General features: G+C 39.7%; 1 protein-coding gene across 1 annotated transcript; it reads left to right on the top strand.

The window, feature by feature from the left end:
• Positions 1–17,611: 17,611 nt before the first annotated feature.
• LOC125372641 lies at positions 17,612–23,367 on the top strand. Its single transcript, XM_048383119.1, has 5 exons — positions 17,612–17,643; positions 21,202–21,395; positions 22,492–22,620; positions 22,780–22,845; positions 23,250–23,367. Exons 2-5 carry the CDS (start codon positions 21,221–21,223, stop codon positions 23,312–23,314), a joined length of 435 nt encoding a protein of 144 aa, XP_048239076.1. The 5' UTR covers positions 17,612–17,643; positions 21,202–21,220; the 3' UTR covers positions 23,315–23,367.
• Positions 23,368–26,289: the final 2,922 nt, after the last annotated feature.

Genomic DNA, 26,289 nt, shown 5'->3' on the forward strand with positions numbered 1-26,289 from the left:
TCTAAGGCCTATTAATTAACTATATGTCATCATCAGGATTTGGAGTTGCGTCCCTTAGCAGTGCCAGAACCCGCTAATTGACGATCATTCTTTAACCGGAGCAAATTGGCAGGTGTACCTTGGGGCGTCTTAAATAGAATTAATTTTTTGTGTGTATTTATTTCGTTATTCCGCCTCGGTATGGGAAACATTCAATCACTCGACGGGTCTCCTCATGACGATTTGAGGGAGTCTTTTCATAACACTCTAGTGGCGCCTGGCCAAGTTAGTCAACGTTGTCGGCGGCCTATGACGTTGTCGCATAGCCCGTAGACGCCCCGCGGGTTGCAGACGCCGCATCGCTGGTATGAAGTATTTTATTTTATTTATTACTTGCCGTTATAACTTTTTGTTAAACTTTTACTTTTGTGTACACATAGGCAGATATAAGCGGTCCACATCTAATTCCAATTTAGTTTAACAGAAAAATACTTCAAACACATTAAGAGTTGACACTTATTAATTTAATACCTAATACGATACAACGGCCCACCTTTAGAATTCAGGAGTGCGGTCCACATAACTGTCGTAGCGCTAAGATTATCGTAAAACCCATACTTTAACATAGACTTACGACAGTCGCGCCGCAACGATCGCCTTGTTGAACAAGGCCCAGATGAACTTCAAAGTTTACAGTCACGTCACAATTAAATACCCCATAATGTAATTTGTGGAATTTTGTTGCAAGATCCAACGGCGAAACTATGCCATGTGACATAGCGAGAGGTAGAATTTGATTTTGATGAGAATACATGCAATGTCATTGAATACGACGACGTAGTGCAGCTTGTTCCTGCAGCACAGAAGCAGGTACTTTGGTATTACATACTATATGTAGGTGTCATACAGCTGTATGTTTATTGGAACGCCTCCGTGGTCTAGTGGTAGAGCGTCCGCCCGGAGAGCGGAAGTTCCGGGGTTCGATCCCCGGCCGCGTCATACCAAAAGACGTTAAAAGATGGTACTTATTGTTACCCTGTCTGGCGCTCGGCATTAAGGGGCTAAAACAAGGACTGGTCGGCTCGGAGTCAGTATACTGTGTCTGAGTGGGGTATTCATGTTAAACTGCGGCATGGTATCTCAGTGAGCTAGCACTATAAATCGGCATCAGTCCGGACTAGTACAAGCAGCCACACAAACACACAAACGTACATGCACCTCGCTATATAAGTGCAATAATCTTGGACGCGTCGTTAAACCCCATTTCACCTCACCTCACCTATGTTTATTAAACGGGTGATCTTTTCACGGGCGAGTAATACATGAGGTTATTTTTATGAAGAACCTGCTTCAATTTGTCAGCGTGTTTTCTACGTATTGGAGAAAACAGGCTCACGAGGTTTTGGTAGACAGAGCATGCCCTGGGGAGAGGGAAAAACCAAGGGGGCTAAGCCCCCGCTGTTTTTCCCGACCCCCAGGGCATGCTCTGTCTACCAAAACCGAGGGAAAGTGTTTTTCCATACTTATAAACCGAAAAAAGAAACTTAAAAGAACATTTATCAACATTTTTATGTTTCGAACATACTTTCGATGAACCTTAGGAAACACCCGTAAAATATATGTTGCTGGCGTACGGATCTTGGAAAGGACATTCTAAAAACCAGTGAGGCTTATCAACACCTCTATAGCCTTGTGGTACACTCACTGGGCTACAGATATGAAGGTTGCGAGTTCGATCCTCGGGAATATAAAGAAAACATTTGTCATTTGATTTTACATTTCATTACATGTTACAATCTGAACGGAAGTTATATTATATAAAATCCCTGGGATATTATAGCAAATATGACTTGAATACCCTATAAAATCCCAGGGACATTACAACGTCCCTGTTTATGAGATTTAACCCGACTGGAAAGTAAAACCTCACAATAGGTTTTAATGCCTATAGAAAAAAGTCTCTTATTTAATAGCGATCCCAATGAATAGGTTTATAAGTAGACCTCAGAACCTCGTGTTGGCATCATCTGTTGTCTGTTAGATGGTTATCTACATGTACCTGGGAGGCTTGAAGGTTCTAGAAGTTTAGGGATGGGACACTTTCTTCACAGCGGTATATAAGAGCGAGTGAGTTGGGTTTTACGCCGTTTTGAACAGTATTCTAGATATATCACGGCTTAATGTTTTAGGAAAGCCCGAAGTGATGCAGATCTCTTTCTTTTGTGAAACCGACGAGCTCGAGTATGGTGCTGACAAACCTAGAAACATTATCGAGGCGAATCGGAATTCGAACCCACAATCATAGATTTCTGGAGTGCCCAAGGGACGCAACTCTGCACAGCGAATCGCGGTGCCTTAGACGACTCGGCCACCCGTGCCCCACGGTATATAAGAGGGCATTTTTGACCTGACGTGTTTTATCTACTTATATAAGATATATTTAGCTACAACATAAATCGCAAAGAACAATAAAGAACAGAGATGTGGTTTATCTCGTATTGTTCTATCATGACGTCATGTCTTGAGATTCGAACATACGCTCGCAACTTGATGACGTCGTATATTGGACGACGTAATTTTTGAGAGGGGAGTGTCTAGTCAGTTGTTCCCCATAGAAGCAGCAGGGCAACGCAGATAAAAGATTGCATCCAAAACCGGGAGAGATGTGCCTGTCGGTATTGGGAGAAAAGGTACAGATTATCGACATGAGGATTGTAAGAATATGCGACATTTCCGAGGTCGGATTCTGTTGAAGGGGTCATCATTATTTAAATACGGGTAAAAAAATTTAAAGCTTGTACATTTTATCAACATCGCTGTACATAATGTTAATATCTCATATGAGAAATAAACGAAGAGTGCGAGGTGTTTATCGTACAATAAAATACTGCAGGGAAAATAAACCATGAGCAGTGCGAATTGTATACCTATTGATAAACACCCAAGGCCCGGGTTCGATTGCCCATATTGGTACATTGTGTGAAACCCGTGCCCCACGCTGTGCACGTGGAATATGGAATATTGCTAAAAGCGGCGTAAAAGATTTGAAAACTGTCCTGCATATAGTCCATAGTTTCAAGAGAAGTCACATATCTATCATCATCTACATAATGTAGTCTCTCCAGGGTCCACTTGCACAAAGCGATCTTAGTGCTAAGATGATTGTAACTCCCATACTTTAACATAGGCTTACGATAGTCTTAGCGCTAAGATCGCTTTGTGCAAGTGGACCCTTTTGCCTGCTCTTGAATTCACGCCACCCGTGATGAGGTGTTGAAATGTTTTATCATCGATATCCGTTGTGCATAAGAGAATGCAACTTTCTCGGTAGTCAAGGCCTCTCAGTGGTCTGGTATCAGTTCTAACTGATGAGTGAGTGAGTGAGTGTAATAAATCCATTATCATCATCTGCCTGTGTCTGTGTTTCCCAACGGCCCGAGCCGGATCATTACCACTACCCCGGCATCCAAGATTATTGCACTTTTATGGCGACGTGCAAGAACGTGTCTGTGTGTGTGGCTGCTTCTACTAGCCCGGACTGATGCCGATTTTTAGTGCTAGCCCACTCAGATACCATGCCACAGTTTAACATGAATACCCAACTCAGACACAGTATAGTGACTCCGAGCCGAGCTTGTTTTAGCCCCTTATGCAGAGCGCCAGACAGGATGACAACAAGGCGGACGCTCTACCACTAGACCACGGAGGCGGTCATAGGCTGATGTACATATTAGGATCAGCCCAAACAGCACTGCCACCTTCATTATTAGGATTCTATCATTAAGTGTTTATGGAAATGAAGAGACACTATCCTCACGCTTGACATTGCTCCAGATTCAATCACTATAGTGAGTGAGTGAGTTGGGTATACGCCGCTTTTAACAGTATTCCAGTTATATCGCGGCGTCTCAGCTTAATGTGGGAGGAAAGCCCGAAGTGATGCAGGTCTCAGACGTTTCCCACTTCTGTGAAACCCACGAGCACGGGTATGGTGCTGACAAACCTAGAAACATAATCGGAGCGAACCGGGATTCGAACCCACAATCATAGGTTTCTGGCGTGTCCAAGGGACGCAACTGTACAAAGTGAATCGCGGTACCTTCTCGATTTTAAATGGTCATGTGATCTGTAACCATGACGTAGGAATACATCGTCCTCTACTTACAGTGAGTGATTATGGTTTTACGCCGCCTTAAGCAATATTCCAGCAATATCAAGGCGGGGGACACCAGAAATGGGCTTCACACATTGTACCCATGTCAGGAATCGAACCCGGGTCCTCGGCGTGACGAGCGAACGCTTCAACCACAAGGCTACCCGACCGCTCCTCCTCTACTTACAGTTTATCAAAGCGTACCGCCACCATCGGGTCCAGTTATCCAGGTTGTGGCATATAATGGCATCAGATGTTTTGGCTTTAGTAACGCCGAAGCAATGTTCCAGCTATATGACGGCGGTCTGTAAATAATGGAGTCTGGACCAGACCATCCAGTGACTAACATCATGAACATTGGTCTTCAAAATTGACATCCTTCCACCATGTCAGAGAGCCTGGCCACCCGACCCCTATAGTCATCTCATTCGACAGGTATTGGTTGCTGAAGACCAATTCCAACAGGGATCTTCGCGGGGCTTTTAGGGAAACAGATGTACAGTCAAGTCTTGTAATACGACACTCATTAATCCGACAATCGGCTTTATCCGACACTAATGATGGGAACTGATTAAATCAGTGCTATTTGGACCAATTCCGAATATTTCATTTTTCATTTTTATTTCGTGTTTGTATCGTTATCTATTGTGTAGTTGTCCGATTTTTTATCATGAACGCTGATACTACTTAATTTCGTTTATCCGACATACTCGTTAATTCGACATAAACATATGCAACCAACCATGTCGGATTAACGGGACTTGACTGTATTTGTGTTGTATCGTATATACCAAATAGTCTGAACATATAATTATTTTCCTATTATTCTTATTTAATCTCTTTATCATATAATGCCAATCTTAAAATAATCGGACTTAAAGACATATTATATTCACTATAGTAATTTTTATAGACACCGCGTAGGAATACAAAGTTTTGTGAACAGCCTCCTTTCTGATAAAGTGCCAAATAATAAGCACTCACACACCGGGAAACCGGTGAGGTGAACTTGGGTTTAACGTTGCGTCCAAGATTATTGCACTTATATAGCGACGTGCATGCACGTGTATGTGTGTGTGTGTGTGTGTGTGTGTGTGCTCATATATATAAGAAAGCGGCGTAAAACCATATTCACTCATTATATATACTGTGTGAATATGGTTTTACGCCGATTTTAGCAATATACCAGTATATACCAGCAATATCACGGATGGGGACACCAGGAATTGGCATCACGTTGTACCCGTGTTGGGAATCGAACCCGGGTTTTTGGCGAAATGAGCGAACGCTTTAGCCTCCAGGCTTCCCCACCGACCTCTTACATGATTTTCGTGCATGTTTTATAATGACTTACGGACATGTATACCTTTCTGGTCAATTTTAAAAATATATACTTTATAATTTTCGCAGCAAGCGTAAAGGGAAAGCGAGATACAGAGTACCTTGACGTCATTGGCCAATCAGAACCTGGGGTCCTCACGGAAAACCATAAGGATGGTCAAAGTGATAAAATCGTTACCTTTCCCATTACACAAAGTTGTGGTATGCTTACTTGTTAAAGTGTTATGTTAGCATTGTCAAGGTTGGAGGAAATGCTGAAGAGGTGAGGTGAAATGGGTTTAACGTCGCGTCCAAGATTATTGCACTATTATAGCGACGTGCCTGAACGTGTGTGGGGGTGCTTGTACTAGTCCGGACTGATGCCGAAACATAGTGCTTGCTCACTCAGATACCATGCCGCAGTTAAACAGTAATACCCCATTCAGACACAGTATGCTTACTCTGTGCCGACCAGGCCATGTCTTTTAGTATGATGCGTCCGGGGATCGAACCCCGGGCATTCCGCTCTCCGGGCGGAAGCTCTACCACTAGACCACGGAGGCGTACCAAACGCTAAAGAAAACAATGACAGGACAATCACGGAACGAACACAATGTACATGCTGAACATACCCGTGAAGATCCGGGTTAGAATAGGTCTTCAGAAACCCATGCTTGCCGTAAGAGGCTACTAACGGGATCGGGTGGTCAGGCTCGCTGACTTGGTTGATGCATGTCAGCGTATCCCAACTGCGTAGATCAATGCTCATGAGATCAATCACTGGATTATCTGGTCCAAACTTAAAAATTAGCTCGAAATATGACTGGAAGCACTCCTAGGTCGTGGGGATTCAAAATTGTACAAATGGAGGGGCTGACGCCCCCCTCCCCCCCCCCCCCCCCCCCCCCCCCGAAAACACACACACACACACACACACACACAAACCACCACTTCTTGCCTGGAACTAATAGATAGATATCAACCATATATGGTTGGAAGCATTCTCAGGTGGTGAGATATATATTCCAGCTATATGACGGCGGTCTGTAAATAATGGAGTCTGGACCAGACAATCCAGTGATTGACATCATGAACATCAATCCACGCAATTGGGATTGATGACGTGCATCAACCAAGTCAGCGAGCCTGACCACCCGATCCCGTTAGTCGCCTTTTACGACAAGGATAGTAGCCTTTCACGGCAAGCATGGGTTGCTGAAGATGTATTCTACCCCGGATCTTCACAGGACGACCCGGATCCAACTTGTAGAAAGTTGTATTTGATGAGGATTGTTTATGAACAGTGTTTTTTTGGGACAGTTCTAATTTTTTGGGGGGAAATTACTGTTTTTATGGAGTTTGAGATGGCTGGGAAGATTGCCGGGGAGTTTGTAGGATTAAAGAGGAGTGTTATATTGTTTTTATGTTGTAGGGAAGTGTATGGTAGAGTGGTGTGCGTGTGTGGTGGAGTTGTGGTTGCATGTTTGGCTGCCAAATCCGCATGGTTTTTCCCAGGTATGTTTGTGTGGCCAGGTATCCATGACCTGTTCTATCCCGGAATCATCACGGGTCAATGGAAGGGGTAACGCATTTTGACTTAACAGGCCGTAAAAAGGTACATAGCATCCATCTGTCCAGGTGTTTACACTCAGTGGCATCATCAACATGTCACAGATGTATGAGGCTGAGTGAGGCCCTAATGATAATCTACCACGGGTAAACCCCCCATTCCCTTTCTAGCAGCTGCTAATATTTATCCGTTTTACAAACACGCTTCTGAGGGACACAACGTATCATATTCAGGGTGGGGTTGTTTCTAAATATCCAGAAAATACTTGTAACATCCATAAATTATCAGGAAACCAATTTGCCTCAGGTTTTACCCAAAACATTAATCGTTCACTACATTTCCTGAAAACTTGTTTACAACCTTGATTGCCAGATGCTACAAACAGCCGCACGCAGAGTATCGATCTTGTGACACATTATGTATTGTAAATGATGTATTGTAAGTAGTGTATTGTAAATGATGCATTGTAAGTAGTGTATTGTAAATGATGTATTGTAAGTAGTGTATTGTAAATGATGTATTGTAAGTAGTGTATTGTAAATGATGCATTGTAAGTACTGTATTGTAAATGATGTATTGTAAGTAGTGTATTGTAAATGATGCATTGTAAGTAGTGTATTGTAAATGATGCATTGTAAGTAGTGTATTGTAAATGATGTATTGTAAGTAGTGTATTGTAAATGATGCATTGTAAGTAATGTATAGTAAGTAGTGTATTGTAAGTAATGTATTGTAAATAACGTATTAAACTTAGTGAATTGTATAAATGTGTAGTAAATTGTAAATGATGCATTGTAAGGAGTGTATTTTAAATGATGCGTTTCAGTAATGAATTGTAAATGATGCATTGTAAGTAGTGTATTGTAATGATGTATTGTAAGTAATGTATTGTAAATGATGTATTGTAAGTAACGTATTGTAAATAATGTATTAGAATTAGGGAATTGTATTAATGTGTTGCAAGTAGTGTATTTTAAATGATGTAATGTAAGTAGTGTATTGTAAATGATGCATTGTAAGTAGTGTATTGTAAATGATGCATTCTAAGTAGTGTATTGTAAATTATGTATTGTAAGTAGTGTATTGTAAATGATGTATTGTAAATAATGTATTAAAATTATTGAATTGTTTTAATGTGTTGTAAGTAGTATATTGTAAATGATGCATTGTAATTAGTGTATTGTAAATGAAGTATGGTAAGTAGTGTATTGTAAATGATGTATTGTAAGTAGTGTATTGTAAATGATGTATTAAACTTAGTGTATTGTAGGTAGGGTGTTGTAAGTAGTGTATTGTAAATAATGTATTAAAATTAGTGAATTGTATTAATGTGTTGTAAGTAGTGTATTGTAAATGATGTATGGTAAGTAGTGTATTGTAAATGATGTATTGTAAGTAGTGTATTGTAAATGATGTATTGTAAGTAATGTATTGTAAGTAGTGTATTGTAAGTAATGTATTGTAAATAATGTATTAAAATAAGTGAATTGTATTAATGTGTTGTAATTATATAAGTAGTGTATTGTAAATGATGCATTGTAAGTAGTGTATTGTAAATGATGTATTGGAAGTAGTGTATTGTAAATGATGTATTGTAAGTAGTGTATTGTAAATGATGCATTGTAAGTAGTGTATTGTAAATGATGTATTGTAAGCAGTATATTGTAAATGATGTATTGGAAGTAGTGTATTGTAAATGATGCATTGTAAGTAGTGTATTGTAAATGATGTATTGTAAGTAGTGTATTGTAAATGATAAAATGTAAGTAGTGTATTGTAAATGATGCATTGTAAGTAGTGTATTGTAAATGATAAAATGTAAGTAGTGTATTGTAAATGATGAATTGTAAGTAGTGTATTGTAAATGATGTATTGTAAGTAATGTATTGTAAATGATGTATTGTAAGTAATGTATTGTAAATAATGTATTAAAATTAGGGAATTGTATTAATGTGTTGTAAGTAGTGTATTGTAAATGATGCATTCTAAGTAGTGTATTGTAAATTAGGTATTGTAAGTAGTGTATTGTAAATGATGTATTGTAAGTAATGTATTGTAAATAATGTATTAAAATTATTGAATTGTTTTAATGTGTTGTAAGTAGTGTATTGTAAATGATGTATTATAAGTAGTGTATTGTAAATGATGTATTGTAGGTAGTGTATTGTAAATGATGCATTGTAAGTAGTGTATTGTAAATGATGTATTGTAATTAATGTATTGTAAGTAGTGTATTGTAAGTAATGTATTGTAAATAATGTATTAAAATAAGTGAATTGTATTAATGTGTTGTAAGTAGGGTATTGTAAATGATGTATTGTAAGCAGTGTATTGTAAATGATGTATTGTAAGTAGTGTACTGTAAATGATGCATTGTAAGTAGTGTATTGTAAATGATGCAATGTAAGTAGTGTATTGTAAATGATGCATTGTAAGTAGTGTATTGTAAATGATGTATTGTAAGAAGTGTATTGTCAATGATGCATTGTAAGTAGTGTATTGTAAATGATGCATTGTAAGTAGTGTATTGTCAATGATGCATTGTAAGTAGTGTATTGTAAGTAGTGTGTTGTAAGTAGTGTGTTGTAAATGATGTATTGTAAGTAGTGTATTATAAATGATGCTTTGTAAGTAATGTATTGTAAATGATGTATTGTAAGCAGTGTAATGTAAATAATGTATTTAAAGTAGTGTATTGTAAGTAATGTGTTGTGAATAGAGTATTGTAAATGATGTATTGTAAGTAGTGTATTGTAAATGATGCTTTGTAAGTAATGTATTGTAAATGATGTATTGTAAGCAGTGTATTGTAAATAATGTATTTAAAGTAGTGTATTGTAAGTAATGTATTGTAAGGAATGTATTGTAAATAATGTATTGTAATCTGAGCATGAGGTGTAGGACGCTCTTTTCATTTTTGGTAGAAATAGCATGCTTGATTGTATCTGCTGGAACATCGCTCGACATGAAGGGAAGGTTAACTATTGAAGTCATCCCTCGTGTCATACAGTCTTGTGGAGAGTGTTTTGTCACTCTGAATCAGAGGAAGGGAATTTGGTATTTGATGGTTATTGAACGATATCAGATGATCGATGCCTCAAATGTGCAACTGCCCCCACCTTTTTGAAAGCTGTACTAAAGCCTTAAATGTTTTAACCTTGATCGAAGGTATACGGCTCGACATAAAGGGAAAGGGACTGTTGGAAAAATCCCATCTTGTGATACATTCTTGTGAAGAACGTTTTGTCACTCTCAATCTTTATGCACAGCTAAATAATTATTGTACTCTGTTAACGTGAAGCGACGTTCAGAGCTACTTCTTGCTCCTTTATCAGAAGTTGTTATCCACATAAAGTATCATGTATTCATGTTCTTTCAACTTCCAAATGCCTATCAATGTGTTTTTTCGAAACTACGTCCTCGAGCAAAAAGAGGAAGGGAGATAACTTTGCATGGCAAAAGTAAGTTAACAATCCGTCAAAGGAGCAAAGCTTGGAACAATTGTCAGTAGAAGGAGTGTGAGAGAGTGAGTTGGGTTTAACAACGCTTTTAACAGTATTACAGTTAAATCGCGGCGTGTCAGGCCTCAGACGTTTACCATTTCGGTACTGACAAACCTAGAAACATAATCGGCGCGAACCGGGATTCGAACCCATGATCATAGGTTTCTGGCGTGCCCAAGGGACGAAACTCTGCACAGCGACTCGCAGCGCCTTAGACGACTGGCCCCCCTGTGCCTCCCGTCAGTAAAAGGAAGCTTGATTCAATGATCTAATACCCACGATGTGTGTCTGCCAATGCCCTTTTTCAGAAACGCGTTTCATGTACCTAATATATTGTATTGTTGATTATACATATGCCATGTGAAATTCACGACCTCATCGATCACATCAATCAGGATGTACTGGTGATTATAGGAGCACACACCTACAAAGTTCACCCAGTAAGAAAAAACACACACAATGTAACAGGTGTCACTCGTACAATCACAACACAAACACGCAGACACCAGGCCAGAGAGCGCACATGGGCTCAATACTGCGTTTATTGTGATTCCGAAGGCCACACAGCCACAGAAAACACCTGCCCCATACATCCTATCAAAACAACCATCACCCACACTAAAGTTACAATTGTTAGCATTTATCATACTAAAATTAAACCCTTAAGATTCAGAAACATTAACCAAATTCATAATCCCAAACACAATCTTCAGAGGAGACCTCAATGCACACCACACACTGTGGGGAATCAGATTACCTAGGTTAATATGGCAAGGTAATAATAGACTGGATGGATACAGACAACCATATCTGTTTACATATTGATCAACCCTCCAGCTTTCCCTACAGCCAACTCCAAAATCCAACAGAAGTGGACCTTTCAATAACTTGAACCAATCAATCTAAAAAACTCTCGACGTCTTCCTAATACATCCAATCAGTCCCAACACCTAGCGAAGAAAATTACAACTTAAGAAAAGCTAATAGGCAACTGTTCGCCAAATAATGCAATAAACTTGACACAACCAGTATAAACAATCTAAACAATGTTTTGTTTGTTTTCAGCTATATGACGGCGGTCTGTAAAATAATCGAGTCTGGACCAGACAATCCACGCAATTGGGATCGATGACATGCATCAACCAAGTCAGCGACCCTGACCACCCAATCCCTTTAGTCGCCTTTTATCTAAACAATGACACCTTCAACACAAACTTAGCTAACACAACACACGACACAGCATCCAAATGCATTCCGTTAACAAAAACAAACCCAGCACAGAAATAATTAATTCAAGAAAACAGAGAAATACCCTTAATCAATCTAAAAGAGACCGAGAAAAAAACGCCCAGTAGCTAAAAAACTAAGAAATAACCCTAAAGTACACATAAAGACAGCCAAAAAGAAACATTTGGAAACTTTTACCAGTGCTTTAAAAATTTGTAAGGAAAATATCAAAATTGTGTGGGAAAATTCTAAAACCAGTTTCTCCCCTAGCATTCCGAACCAATCCACAAATAAAGATAAAGCAAATGTCATTGCTTCCCTTTTTATGGCCACTAGTAGCTCATTCATAGCTTTCGGCCACGGGAGCCGTGCCAATTTACACTTGTCAGAGGGGTACTCAAAGTACGAGATCTAGACTACCAGTTGTCGGACTTTCATTTTTGTGGAAGCCTCGGTGGCTTAGTGGGTTAGATTGCTGACTTTGTGTGCTGGCGATTAGGTGCCTCACTCTGGCAAGTGTTGGTTCGAATCCCGGACGGGTCTCAACCCAAAAAAGTACGAGAATCTGTACTTTACTAAAAAAGTGTTATCCCAAATATAACATTTGTTACATATGACCACTTTCTAAATAGCATTGTGTATTCATAGCTTCGGCTATGGGAGCCGTGCCAATGGGCGGGACTCAACCCAAGTACGAGAATCTGTACTTTACTAAGAAAGTGTTATCCGAAATATAACATTTGTTACATGGTCAATTCCTGTCAACATGACATAAATCTTATGAGATCCATCAGCGGCACTGACAGGGACGTTAACAAACAAGCCAAACACAACATTTATAAAACCCTTATAAAGCAAAACTGGACTACGCCGCTCCTGTCCTCCTTTATCCGGTAATAACTCCAATAAACTAAATTCAATTCAGTATAAAGCCCTAAACATAGCCCTGGGGACAAGGAATGGTACGTCCCTAGATGTAATTTTACTACTATCAGGCATACCACCAGTCCCCCTTAGGCGTGATCAAATTAGCCTCAACTACTCCGCTGGGGCACATCAAAACCAAACATATAAATTAATCAGTTACAAATACCCCAACACAAGACCAGCCACACTCAAACAGTTCAAAAACAACCCCAAACCAAAGTATAAAAAAACAATAATTTCTTAATAATTTCTGAGGCTCGATACAACAAATAGAAATACTAAAAATCACGCCCAGACATTATCAATACCATTATGCATCTAACCACTAAAATAAAAACATAACAATACTATGGATACCTGGCCACACAAACACACCTGGGAAAAACCATGCGGATTTGGCAGCCAAACTTGCAACCACAACTCCTCCATACACGCACACAAACTCTACCATACACTTCCCTACAACATAAAAACAATATAACGCTCCTCTTTAATCCTACAAACTCCCCGGCAATCTTCCCAGCCATCTCAAACTCCATAAAAACCAGTAATTTCCACCAACAAAATTAGAACTGTCCCAAAAAAACACTCTTCATAAACAATCCTCATCAAATACAACTTTCTACAATTTGGATCGGGGTCGTCCCGTGAAGATCCGGGGTAGAATACATCTTCAGCAACCCATGCTTGAAGTAAAGGGCGACTATGCTTGTCGTAAGAGGCGACTAACGAGATCGGGTGGTCAGGCTCGCTGACTTGGTTGATGCATGTCATCGTACAGATGCTAATGATATCAATCACTGGATTGTCTGGTCTATTCTTTTACAGACCGCCGTCATATAGCTGGAATATTGCTGAGTGCGGCGTTAAACAACAAACAAACAATAGGATCGGGATCTAAATTCTAAATTGTCTTCTACGACGTCCGCGCGCAAAATTCCAGCTTAACCATCCACGGTAGATCATTAAGCTCTTTCATCGTGCTCTCTCGCCAAGGCCAAGGTCAACACACGCTCTCACAACCACAACACGACAACCACATTACTACACTCTCTCTTATTTGTTATTTCAGCCTCTCTTTCCCGTACACCACACCCGGTAACTACTCTCTCTTCAAACGGCTACTTTACAATTTTTATTTCATCAAACTAACTCCCCTAATAAATAGTTTTTGGGTCAGGTGCGTTTATCCTATTCTAAATTAAACCCCGCCTGACCCCGCCTGGGAAATTGACACAAAATCAGGATCGGTCGTTAAACCCCCAAACCAGTAGTAGTATACACATCATATGTGAGATTATAGACATAGAACATGTGAGATTCACGACCCCATTGATCACATCTACTACGATGTACTGGTGATTATAGACATAGACCATGTGAGATTCACGACCCCATTGATCACATCTATTACGATGTACTGGTGATTATAGACATAGACCATGTGAGATTCACGACCCCATTGATCACATCTATTACGATGTACTGGTGATTATAGACATAGAACATGTGAGATTCACGACCCCATTGATCACATCTACTACGATGTACTGGTGATTATAGACATAGACCATGTGAGATTCACGACCCCATTGATCACATCTATTACGATGTACTGGTGATTATAGACATAGAACAGGTGAGATTCACGACCTCTTTGATCACATCTATTACGATGTACTGGTGATTATAGACATAGAACAGGTGAGATTCACGACCCCATTGATCAAATCTTTTACGATGTACTGGTGATTATAGACATAGAACGTGAGATTCACGACCTCATTGATCACATCTATTACGATGTACTGGTGATTATAGACATAGAACAGGTGAGATTCACGACCTCATTGATCATATCTATTACGATGTACTGGTGATTATAGACAAAGAAAATGTGAGATTCACGACCTCATTGATCACATTGATTTCGATGTACTGGTGATTATAGAAATAGAACATGTGAGATTCACGACCTCATTGATCACATCTATTATGAAGTACTGGTGATTTTAGACATAGAACATGTGAGATTCACGACCTCATTGATCACATCTATTATGAAGTACTGGTGATTTTAGACATAGAAAATGTGAGATTCTAATCGAACATATCTATTACGATGTACTGGTGATTATAGACATAGAACATGTGAGATTCACGACCTCGTTGATTTTATCTATTACGATGTACTGGTGATTATAGACATAGAACAGGTGAGATTCACGACCTCATTGATCACATTGATTTCGATGTACTGGTGATTATAGACATAGAACATGTGAGATTCACGACCTCATTGATCACATCTACTACGATGTACTGGTGATTATAGACATAGAACATGTGAGATTCACGACCTCATTGATCACATCTACTACGATGTACTGGTGATTATAGACATAGAACATGTGAGATTCACGACCTCGTTGATCACATCTACTACGATGTACTGGTGATTATAGACATAGAACATGTGAGATTCACGACCTCATTGATCACATCTATTACGATGTACTGGTGATTATAGACATAGAACATGTGAGATTCACGACCTCGTTGATCACATCTACTACGATGTACTGGTGATTATAGACATAGAACATGTGAGATTCACGACCTCATTGATCACATTGATTTCGATGTACTGGTGACTGCTCTTTGAAAACAATGACAACTGTTTCTGGAAGCCATGGTTTTGAAAACATATAACTTTGTTTGTTTTTATAATATGTTTTATATTACATAGATATTTAAACTGACATGTGCCATATTCTCCTTTCTGATCCTGAAGGTACCGCATACAAATAACATTTTTGTTTACCTTCTTGGTGACACATGTACGCTTTATGACAGTAGGTGGGTATGCTACAACATTTCTTTGCGCCATGTTGATCCTCTGGATCAAAGTTGTCTTGTGTCGGTGTTGTGGCGTCAATGTCATTCCACAAACGTGTGCTGTCAGAAGCTTTTATCCCAATTTTGCACGTCCATTTCGTTCTACGAGTGCAATTTTTTCATCAAATTTACACTTAATCATGCTTTATTTCATCGAATACATTTGGTTGAATTGGTGCGACTTATTTCACCACGATTTTATGTCTATGTTTAACTTCATTTAGTAATTAGACAAGAAACGTCTTGTTGTACTATGTTTTGGACGTCAGTATATTACAATGAATGACCGCTAAATATCCCCAGGCTTTTGCAGCACCCCATGGCTCGATACACATAGGCTAATTAGAGATACATATGTTGCATTTGGTACGATGTAGGTAATTCTCTTTACCGACGACAATATCCAGATGAATCAATAAATATAAACAAAAGTATTCAGATAATGCAGTATCAGTAGTGTTGGTTAAATACATCCTTTTTTGTTGAACTTGTGTGGGGATTTAAGTGGATAAAGTGGTTTTGTATATTTTTGCATGAAGTATGAAATGACAAAGTATACCAATGAGTAGATGGAATCACAGCTGGTATTTTTACCAAAATGGCTCATTCCTAGTGTACCTGGCGTAGAAGTTGATGAAGGGAAGTGGTAGAGTCACTCTAACACTCTTATCGCTGGAGAAGCACAAGCGGTAGTAGTCGGGAGCTTTTCAAAAGTGGCAGTAAGTTAGGTCTACTTTAACGAGCAAGTTAAAACCATCCCCGAACTTCACAAATAACACCTGTCTGTGTGATTGCCAATGTCGCAGGCTTTCAAGCGTGAGCTTTCACAAACATCAGCTCAGCTCGCTGCTCTATATGTGAACTACATGTACAATGGAAGCGAGTCCTATATCACAACACAGAAATAAAAGCTTCCATTATTTCACTTTAAGAACGCATACTGTCATTCATATAGAAGGCTGTGGTTTCCAAAACACCTTCAGGTTGTGAGACTTTATATTTTTGTCAAGAAATACAGATGGACGGCGGATAAATCAGGAATAAAAATACTTGTTTGCTATCGGCGGGAGGGCAAGCTGCATTTGGAGAGAGATGAGAAACACAATAATAAGGATGGCCTCGGGATAATGGAGTCTGGGAGAGACAAACCAGTGATTAAAACTAAGGGCAACGTCACACGGGGTTGGTGGGATGATACGCTGCCAACCGAGCCTGACCAAAATAGGTTGACAGATTAAAGCTGACACGAACATACATTTGTAGTGTGCTTTATAAATTAACCAAACACATCTTAACAAAACGGTTAAAGTATCACATTCATTTTATATTAAAAAATTACGAAAGCCTAATAGTGCCACTTTGGTACCATACTTTTATTTTAACTCGTTATTTAACTTATTTGTTTCGAAATATGCATTTTGTCGATATTTCGATTATTTATCATTAATTCAGGTTTATTTAAAAAAATTGAAATTTCGTTGTTTCTCTATCCTTCAGTTATTTTATTGTTATTTTGATTATTTTATAGTAACTGTGTATTTTTTTTAAAAAGTACGGTCGTGTTCTCGTATTTTTCTAGTACTATGGCATCTAACGTTTCTGATTTTGATTTTGATTATTATTAAAATAACGACAGGAGGCACTCACGTTCAGCTGTTGCTATGGACTGCCCCAAGCAGAGTGTAAACAGTGTCAAAATAGTCACGCGAACAGGATGGGCCAATTCATACCTTGCTATCTCGTGTTTAGTCATCTCGTTTTGAACGTGTTAAACATCATTTTCAATAATGAAAATGATTATACACAAAAATATGTTACACTTGTACCAATATCAGAGCATTGCATCAAAACCTGGCACTGACAGCCATCTCTCCCAACTGTTACAAGTCACGACCCTAGAGATACACAACGAATCCACCAATCACATGGCATTCTGCTGAGATATTTTCTTGTTGTTTTAGAGTTTGTTTTCCTGTTTCTTTTCACAAGTTCCGCATGTAAATCTGTATAAATATGAGCAGTATCTACATCCATTCTTCAGAAACTGCTTCAGCTGTCTGTTTTGGGTGAGTTCACGTTTTAGTTCTACTGGTTTCATTAAATACGTTGATGTAGGAAAGATCCGGGTTAGAATAGCTCTTCAGCAACCCATGCTTGCCGTAAAAGGCAACTATGCTTGTCGTAAGAGGCGACTAACGGGATCAGGTGGTCAGGCTCGCTGACTCGGTAACATGTCATCGTATCCCAATTGCTTAGATCCTTTCTCATGATGTCAATCACTGGATTGTCTGGTCCAGACTCGATTATTTCCAAACCTGGAATATTGCTGAGTGTGGCGTTAAAAAACAAACATTAAAGGAATGAAAACTGTAACATTATGGGAGAGTGTGCCGCAATCTGATTGACTGAAAAACTTTGTGAACTGGGACGAGACTCTCAGAAAAAGTCTTGACGTTTTACTGCATATATTTTCTTCAATAACAGCAGGGTATTTTTCATTCCCAATACCACATTTGAATAAACGACGTTCGGTATGAATATTGAGTGAGTGAGTGATTATGGTTTACGTCGCTTTTAGCAATATTCCAGCGATATCACGTCGGGAGACCCCAGAAATGAGTTTCACACGTTGTACCCATATGGGGAGCGAACGCTTTAACTTCTAGGCTACCCCACCGCCCTGGTTTGAATATCGTCGTCCTTTGATGTAATGTTGGTAAATGTCTTCATCAGAACTTCATGGTTTTGTATACGGTCATCCGTGAATACAATCGGCCGCTAAAAATAGCTACCGAGCCCGATACTATTAGTTATGGTGTCTTTAGTTGCCGGATACGGTGTCATAATATTTTCCTGCTAACCTGATATGTTACCTTATCCGGCAACTAAAGACACCATAACGAATTTATTATGCCGAAAAGTATATACTCTTTGGAAACTTATCGCAAATGTCATGTCAAGATGAAAACTTGACACTTACAATCTTACGTTGACGTGAAGGTTCAAAGGGAGACTACTCTTCAAACCTTAGAGGGCAAAACGTGTTGAAAATTTTAACTATAATCTTTATCAATGAAATCACGAACCTGATCTAAAAATAGATTAATGTCCTTGCTCATCACAATTAATGATAGTTTAACACAAAACAGTGTCAAATAAAGTATTTCTGTACTAGAATTTCCATGTGAAATATGTGAGTTGGGTGTTGGAAAATCCAAAATGACTGTTACTGACGGTATACGGTCTCATATTAGGTCAGTATCAACTAGCTTTGATTTTTACTGACGGAAAACGGGCTCATGTGGGGGTCAGTAGTTCTGCTTTCTGATTGGTCAATCTCACTTTGGGGCATAATAAGGCAATATGTGTTATCGGGTGGTTGAGAACGGCGCGTATACATTGTACATACCCGTGAAGTACTGATATAGAGATTACTTCACGAGTGCCGACTATGTTCACTATTATTTCTCTTACATATTGATATCATGTACGTAAAATGCATGAAGAAAACAATTTTGGAAATTTAATTTCCTACAATTTAATACAATTTAAAGTTTGAAGGTCTTTTGTGACGCTTCTCAGTGGAGGCTTTTGAAGAAGGATAGCGCTTCGTCTAAAAATAGCGACCAATTAAAAATTACATAACATAGTGTATGTCTAATATTTCGAAGGCGTTCACAGCCATCGTCTCATTGGCCTGTACCGGCTCCTATATTGTGATATTAGAGACGGGGCCCAGCTTACATAGTACCTCTGCCACAGGCCAGCACCATGTGACGATTCATCACATCCTTCACACTCCATTCAAGATATTGAATATGCTTTTCATCCGTTTCATGTTTGACAAGTCTACAAATTTTCTTAAACAAACGTCAAAGCACTCCAGAGTGACGCCATAGCTTTTACAGTATGACGTCAGAGCATTACAGAGTGACGTCAGAGCATCTAGGTAGATATGTTAAATGCACAGCTTTGAGAGTACAAAGAGAACGAGAGTACTACAGAACAGTATTGATTTCTGTATTGGACCTGACGTTTAAGATGTATTTCTTTTATTTGTGGGTCGTCGATGCGCTGATATTTTAATGTTTATAACCACTGGAGTCTATTATTTAGAAAATAAACTTTTTGTTTTCAATGTGCTACTTTGTTTGTATTCGTGAAGTAGGTACCCCTAAAGAAATTAATTGAGCCTTTACACCACTAGTTATCACTTAAATGAAATTTGAAGCTACACATGTAATCATTACTGCAAAATGACTACCGACAATGATTGAAAAAGAACTATCCGCAGTTTCAGAGGTGATTATCGTGATTTGAAACGTCTGATTTGCGACTCATGTTTGCCAACGTCATGGAATACTTGGGTACTCTTTCTTTATCAACGTTACATGAAACTCATTATTATCAGGGGGCGCGGTTGGTTCGGTCGTCTCAGGCGCTGGAGAGTTGCGTCCCTTGGGCACGCCTGAAACCTATGGTCGTGGGTTCGAATCCCGATTCGCCACAATTCTGTAATCGTGGGTTTCACTAAAGTGATAAACGTCTGAGACCTGCATCACTTTGGGTTTTCCTCCCACATGAAGGTTTCACGCCGTGATATAACTGGACTATAGTTCAAAGCGGAGTTTAAACCACGCACACTCTGTCTTATAGATACAGCAGTTCATATTATAAAGTAGTAAGTGATACCTACCCAAATTAATAAAATGTTATAACAAAATTGGTATCAGTCATGTTTCAAATAATTTCAAAAGTTATTTAACTACATATGATATATTATCCTTCTTGTCTTAAAGCAGAGGAAAAAAACCGATTGTCAGTAGTATGTTTCATTGGTAAATGCACTGATATTTTGATAATATGCACAGTATTATTACTGGTTTGGTTTGGTTTATTTGTTGTTTAACGCCGCACTCAGCAATATTACAGCTATTTGACGGCGGTCTGTAAATAATCAAGTCTGGACCAGACAATCCAGTGATGGACATCATGAGCATCGATCTACGCAATTGGGATACGATGACATGCATCAGCCATTTAAGTTGGCTTCACCACCCGAACTCGTTTGTCTCCTTTTACGACACGCGTTGGACGATGCTGAAGACCTATTCTACCCCGGATCTTCACGGGTCGAATATTATAATTAGATATAAGTAGATAATATAAGTTCGTCAGGATGAAGACAGTGAGCCCTTCTGAATTCTACCATGAAAAAACTAATCCTAAATTAACCTCTTGAGTGGTATCACCAAAGATCTTGGGTTTTTGTATGTTTTGGGTTGCTTTGGCGATTTGAATAATGATTTGAACCCCACATTACAGAAATTTCATTATAATGTTGTTCATTAAGAAAAGTGATCAATTTGCGATCACTTCAAATATATATTTTATAAACAGATGGACATCAACAATGTTTCACCTACACTTTTTACAAAGTTCAAGTGGCATTCCGGGTCAGGTGGTGATTTATGACAGTTATCGGTGTGTTGGAGATACAGATATTTAAAACATGATTCATTATCCATTCCTTCAGCCATTTGCAAAACACAACAGATTGCGAGTAGTTTGTTCCACTGGTGATGGCATTGGTAATATGGAGAATTATTCTTAATGTCACGCAGATAGTATCAGTTCGTCAGGATGCGTCTGTTCCTCGTCCTCCTGCTCGTGGCCCTGGTGGTGCTCCCGGAGTCGGACGCCTGGGGGAGAAGAAGAAGGAGGTGGATCCGGATCAGGGGTCGTCGAATTCTTCGAGCCGCTGGACGGGTTTACCGTTTTTACAATCGATACCGACACATCATCAATCCAGTTGTCTGTAAGAGCAGGACTAAACGTTCCGATATGTGTCAGGCTTTCATTCACATTTAGTGGTAATGGAAACTGTAACAAATATGAAGAGCACTATTGTCTTACTCCGCTGAATGCAAGTCACGTGTCCACTTCCAAGATATTCTTTTGCCTATATACGTTTGTTTTAACAAGACAATCTCAAATAACAGTATCTACATATTCAGATAAGTTGACGAAAAATCTTTTTTATTGTATCTTCTTTATTTCTGTGGCCAGGAGTTTTCACACACATGAAGGTTTTCTTTTACCCTGCCAACACAGTGGGAAGGCAATGCTCGGATGCACGACAGGCTAGGGAATATTTAGCAATGCCGCATATGAAGTTAAGGGTTTATTATCCCCGCCTCGATGATATACAACTTAACATTTGACAGGGATATTGTGAGTGCCCTGGTGGGGGATTGTGTATTTTTGCTTTTGCTTGAAATGAAAGTTTAACGGGTGTCAGTTTCATGCAAATCCAATCCTATTCAAACGCCAACGTTACCAAAGATGTATCCCCCCATTTTGACAACTGATAATATCGATATCAAATACTTAGTACTATTTTGAACCATTTAGTGAAAGAAGGTAATTATTTCAAATGAAAATATGTCGTCAAATGGCAGTGTAAAAATGTCAAATACAACTAGAGCCACTCCTGGCGTTTGTGAATAACACACATATAATAATATCTAGATTTAAAAAAATGTTAAGATTCCAGTTATGCAGTGACAGTAAATGTGACGTCATCGGGCTAGTTATACTGAGTCGTTACGATGTTTTGACTTGAGTGAGTTTCGAACACTACTTCAGCCATGTAACGGCTTGTTAGATATGTGTGGGAGGGAAGCCTGTCATTTAAGTTTACCACTTTATTAAAAACACAGTCAGCGGATCCTGCCACGATTAAGGGACGCTAGAGTACCGTGTGATCTTTGTTTGATCAACTATTTCAAGAATGAAGGAATGATGGACACGTTAGATCAAAGTATACAATGTGTAGCTGTTTGCTCGATGATTTCAATATAACACGAGACGACAGGTGAGCTTTCTGTTTAATGGACATTCTTTGTTTACAGCGACCATAGGCAAGCGGAATGTTGACGACATTGACAAGAACAAGGATGGCAATATTGACCAATCAGAAGCTGAGCAACTGATGGAAAGACAGGCAGCCGAGGATCTACTTTCACTTGCTGATGAAAATGGTGAAACAAATACTTACTTTTCACTTCATAATATTTTTAAGCAATATTTTCATGTTTCATTAAAGGTCTAGTAATACCAAGAAACTACATGTTGCCGACATTTATTGTTTAAATGCTTTTCACGTCATGGATTTTGACAAATCACTTCGACCATTTCAGGTGATTCGAACGTGAGTGTGGAAGAGTTTTCGAGAAGCATCCATGACTTCATGGCCATTGATGCAGGTAACATAAACTATAGTCTGATTCAAGTGAAGTAGTAACTTGAGGTTTAACGCCGAGTCGAGCAGTTTCCCAGTTATGTGAGTCCCAGTTCGGTGAAATAAAAGGGACAAACCCCTTCCCATATTGATAAGATATATTTGCCAAAAGCAGAGTCGATTGTACGTTTGTACGATTGTGTGTTTGAATCACTGTCATATAGCGATGATACCAGGTTTCGCGACAAGGTGAGTGGTTCAGGGATGGATCAAGGATAATAATCAGGATGAACCTGAAACCAGGAGAAGCGGATCCTGGTGCCTAAGACCTCTTGGCTCCCCGCGACACCTATTATTGATTGGATAGAACTTAATATTTTGTTAAATAGAAACTGGATGTATTAATGGGTTTTAATTGTCTCCTTTCAGATCCGGCTTTGCAGAAGGAGCTCCGCGAGGCCCACGAGGATGCATTTGAAGATGACGCTGAATAATCCCCCCGATCAACATGTGGATTAATTGATTTCAATAAATCATTCAAGCAAACGTATAATGTTTCTTGTGCTGTTAATTGACTCTAAGGCCTATTAATTAACTATATGTCATCATCAGGATATGGAGTTGCGTCCCTTAGCAGTGCCAGAACCCGCTAATTGACGATCATTCTTTAACCGGAGCAAATTGGCAGGTGTACCTTGGGGCGTCTTAAATAGAATTAATTTTTTGTGTGTATTTATTTCGTTATTTCGCCTCGGTATGGGAAACATTCAATCACTCGACGGGTCTCCTCATGACGATTTGAGGGAGTCTTTTCATAACACTCGAGTGGCGCCTGGCCAAGTTAGTCAACGTTGTCGGCGGCCAATGACGTTGTCGCATAGTCCGTAGACGCCCCGCGGGTTGCAGACGCCGCATCGCTGGTATGAAGTATTTTATTTTATTTATTACTTGCCGTTATAACTTTTTCTTAAACTTTTACTTTTGTGTACACATAGGCAGAAATACGCGGTCCACATCTTATTCCAATTGAGTTTAACAGAATAATACTTCAAACACATTAAGAGTTGACACTTATTTATTTAATACCTAATACGATACAACGGCCCACCTTTAGAATTCAGGAGTCCACATAGCTGTCGTAGCGCTAAGATTATCGTAACACCCATACTTTAACATAGACTTACGACAGTTGCGCCGCAACGATCGCCTTGTTGAACAAGGCCCAGATGAACTTCAAAGTTTACAGTCACGTCACAATTAAATACCCTATAATGTAATTTGTGGAATTTTGTGGCAAGGTCCAACGGCGAAACTCTGTCATGTGACGTAGCGAGGGGTAGGATTTGATTTTGATGAGAATGCACGCAATGTCGTTGAATATGACGAGGGATGTTGGGAGTTTTCAATATTTGGTAATGCAGCTTGTTCCTGCAGCACAGAAGCAGGCGCTTTGGTATTACATACTATATGTAGGTGTCATACAGCTCTATGTTTATTAGACCGCCTCTGTGGTCTAGTGGTAGAGCGTCCGCCCGGAGAGCGGAAGGTCCGGGGTTCGATCCCCGGCCGCGTCATACCAACAGACGTTAAAAGATGGTACTTGTTGGTACCCTGTCTGGCGCTTGGCATTAAGGGGCTAAAACAAGGTCTGGTCGGCTTGGAGTCAGTATACTGTGTCTGAGTGGGGTATTCATGTTAAACTGCGGCATGGTATCTCAGTGAGCTAGCACTATAAATCGGCATCAGTCCGGACTAGTACAAGCAGCCATACAAACACACACACACGTACATACACGTCGCTATATAAGTGCAATAATCTTGGACGCGACGTTAAACCCCATTTCACCTCACCTCACCTATGTTTATTAAACGGGTGATCTCTTCACGGGCGAGTAATACATGGGGTTATTTTTATGAAGAACCTGCTTCAATTTGTCAGCGCGTTATCTACGTGGACCTCAGAACCTCGTGTTGGCATCATCTGTTGTCTGTTAGATGGTTATCTACATGTACCTGAGACGCTTGAAGGTTCTAGAAGTTTAGGGATGGGACACTTTCTACACAGCGGTATATGAGAGTGAGTGAGTTGGGTTTTACAGTATGAGTTTGAACAGTATTCGAGATATATCACGGCTTAATGTTTGAGGAAATCCCGAAGTGATGCAGGTCTCTCACTTCGGTGAAACCGACGAGCCTGAGTATGGTGCTGACAAACCTAAAAACATAATCGGGGCGAATCGGGATTCGAACCCACAATCATAGATTTCTGGTGTGCTCAAGGGACGCAACTCTGCACAGCGAGTCGCGGTGCCTTAGACGACTGGGCCATCCGTGCCCCACAGTATATAAGAGCGACAAGAGGGCATTTTTGACCTGACTTGTGTTTTATCTGCTTATATAAGATATATTTATCTACGAGATAATTCGCAAAGAACAATAAAGAACGAAGATGTGGTTAATCTCATATTGTTCTATCATGAGGTCATGTCTGTAGGTTCGAACATGTGCTCCCAACTTTTTTGAGAGGGGAGTGTCTAGTCAGTTGTTCCCCATAGAAGCAGCAGGGCAACGCAGATGAAAGATTGCATCCAAAAGTGGGAGAGATGTGCCTGTCAGTATTGGGAGAAATGGTACAGATTATCGACATGAGGATTGTAAGAATATGCGAGAAATTTCCACCTGTGCATAAAATGGACTTGACCGACATTTCCGAGGTCGGATTCTGTTGAAGGGGTCATCATTTTTTAAATACGGGTAAAATTTTTTAAACTTGTACATTTTATCAACATCGCTGTACATATTGTTGATATCTCATATGAGAAATAAACGAATAGTGCGAGGTGTTTATCGTACAATAAAATACTGCAGGGAAAATAAACCATGAGCAGTGCAAATTGTATACCTATTTATAAATACCCAAGGCCCGGGTTCGATTGCCCATATGGGTACATTGTGTGAAACCCGTGTCCCACGCCGTGCACGTGGAATATGGAATATTGCTAAAAGCGGCGTAAAAGATTTGAAAACTGTCCTGCATATAGTCCATAGTTTCAAGAGAAGTCACATATCGATCATCATCTTCATAATGTAGTCTCTCCAGTTGCCTGCGGGGCGGTCGGGTAGCCTAGTGGTTAAAGCGTTGGCTCGTGACGCCGAAGACCCGGGTTCGATTCCCGACATGGGTACACTGTGTGAAGCCCATTTCTGGTGTACCCCGCCGTGATATTGCTGGAATATTGCTAAAGGCGGCGTAAAACCATACTCACTCACTGTAAGTAGAGGTCGATGTATTCCTACGTCATGGTTACAGATCACATGACCATGTAAAAACGAGAAGGTACCGCGATTCACTTTGTACAGTTGCGTCCCTTGGACACGCCAGAAACCTATGATTGTGGGTTCGAATCCCGGTTCGCTCCGATTATGTTTCTAGGTTTGTCAGCACTATAACCGGGCTCGTGGGTTTTAC

Source organism: Haliotis rufescens, unplaced genomic scaffold (genome assembly GCF_023055435.1).
Source record: "Haliotis rufescens isolate VD_foot unplaced genomic scaffold, xgHalRufe1.0.p SCAF_44, whole genome shotgun sequence".
In the NCBI taxonomy this organism is placed as follows: domain Eukaryota; kingdom Metazoa; phylum Mollusca; class Gastropoda; order Lepetellida; family Haliotidae; genus Haliotis; species Haliotis rufescens.

Coding starts and splice junctions, on each gene's coding strand:
- LOC125372641 (XM_048383119.1), top strand. CDS start 21,221: ATGCGTCTGTTCCTCGTCCTCCTGCTCGTGGCCCTGGTGGTGCTCCCG. Junction 21,396..22,491: donor CATCATCAATCCAGTTGTCT/GTAAGAGCAGGA, acceptor CTTTGTTTACAG/CGACCATAGGCAAGCGGAAT. Junction 22,621..22,779: donor TTCACTTGCTGATGAAAATG/GTGAAACAAATA, acceptor CGACCATTTCAG/GTGATTCGAACGTGAGTGTG.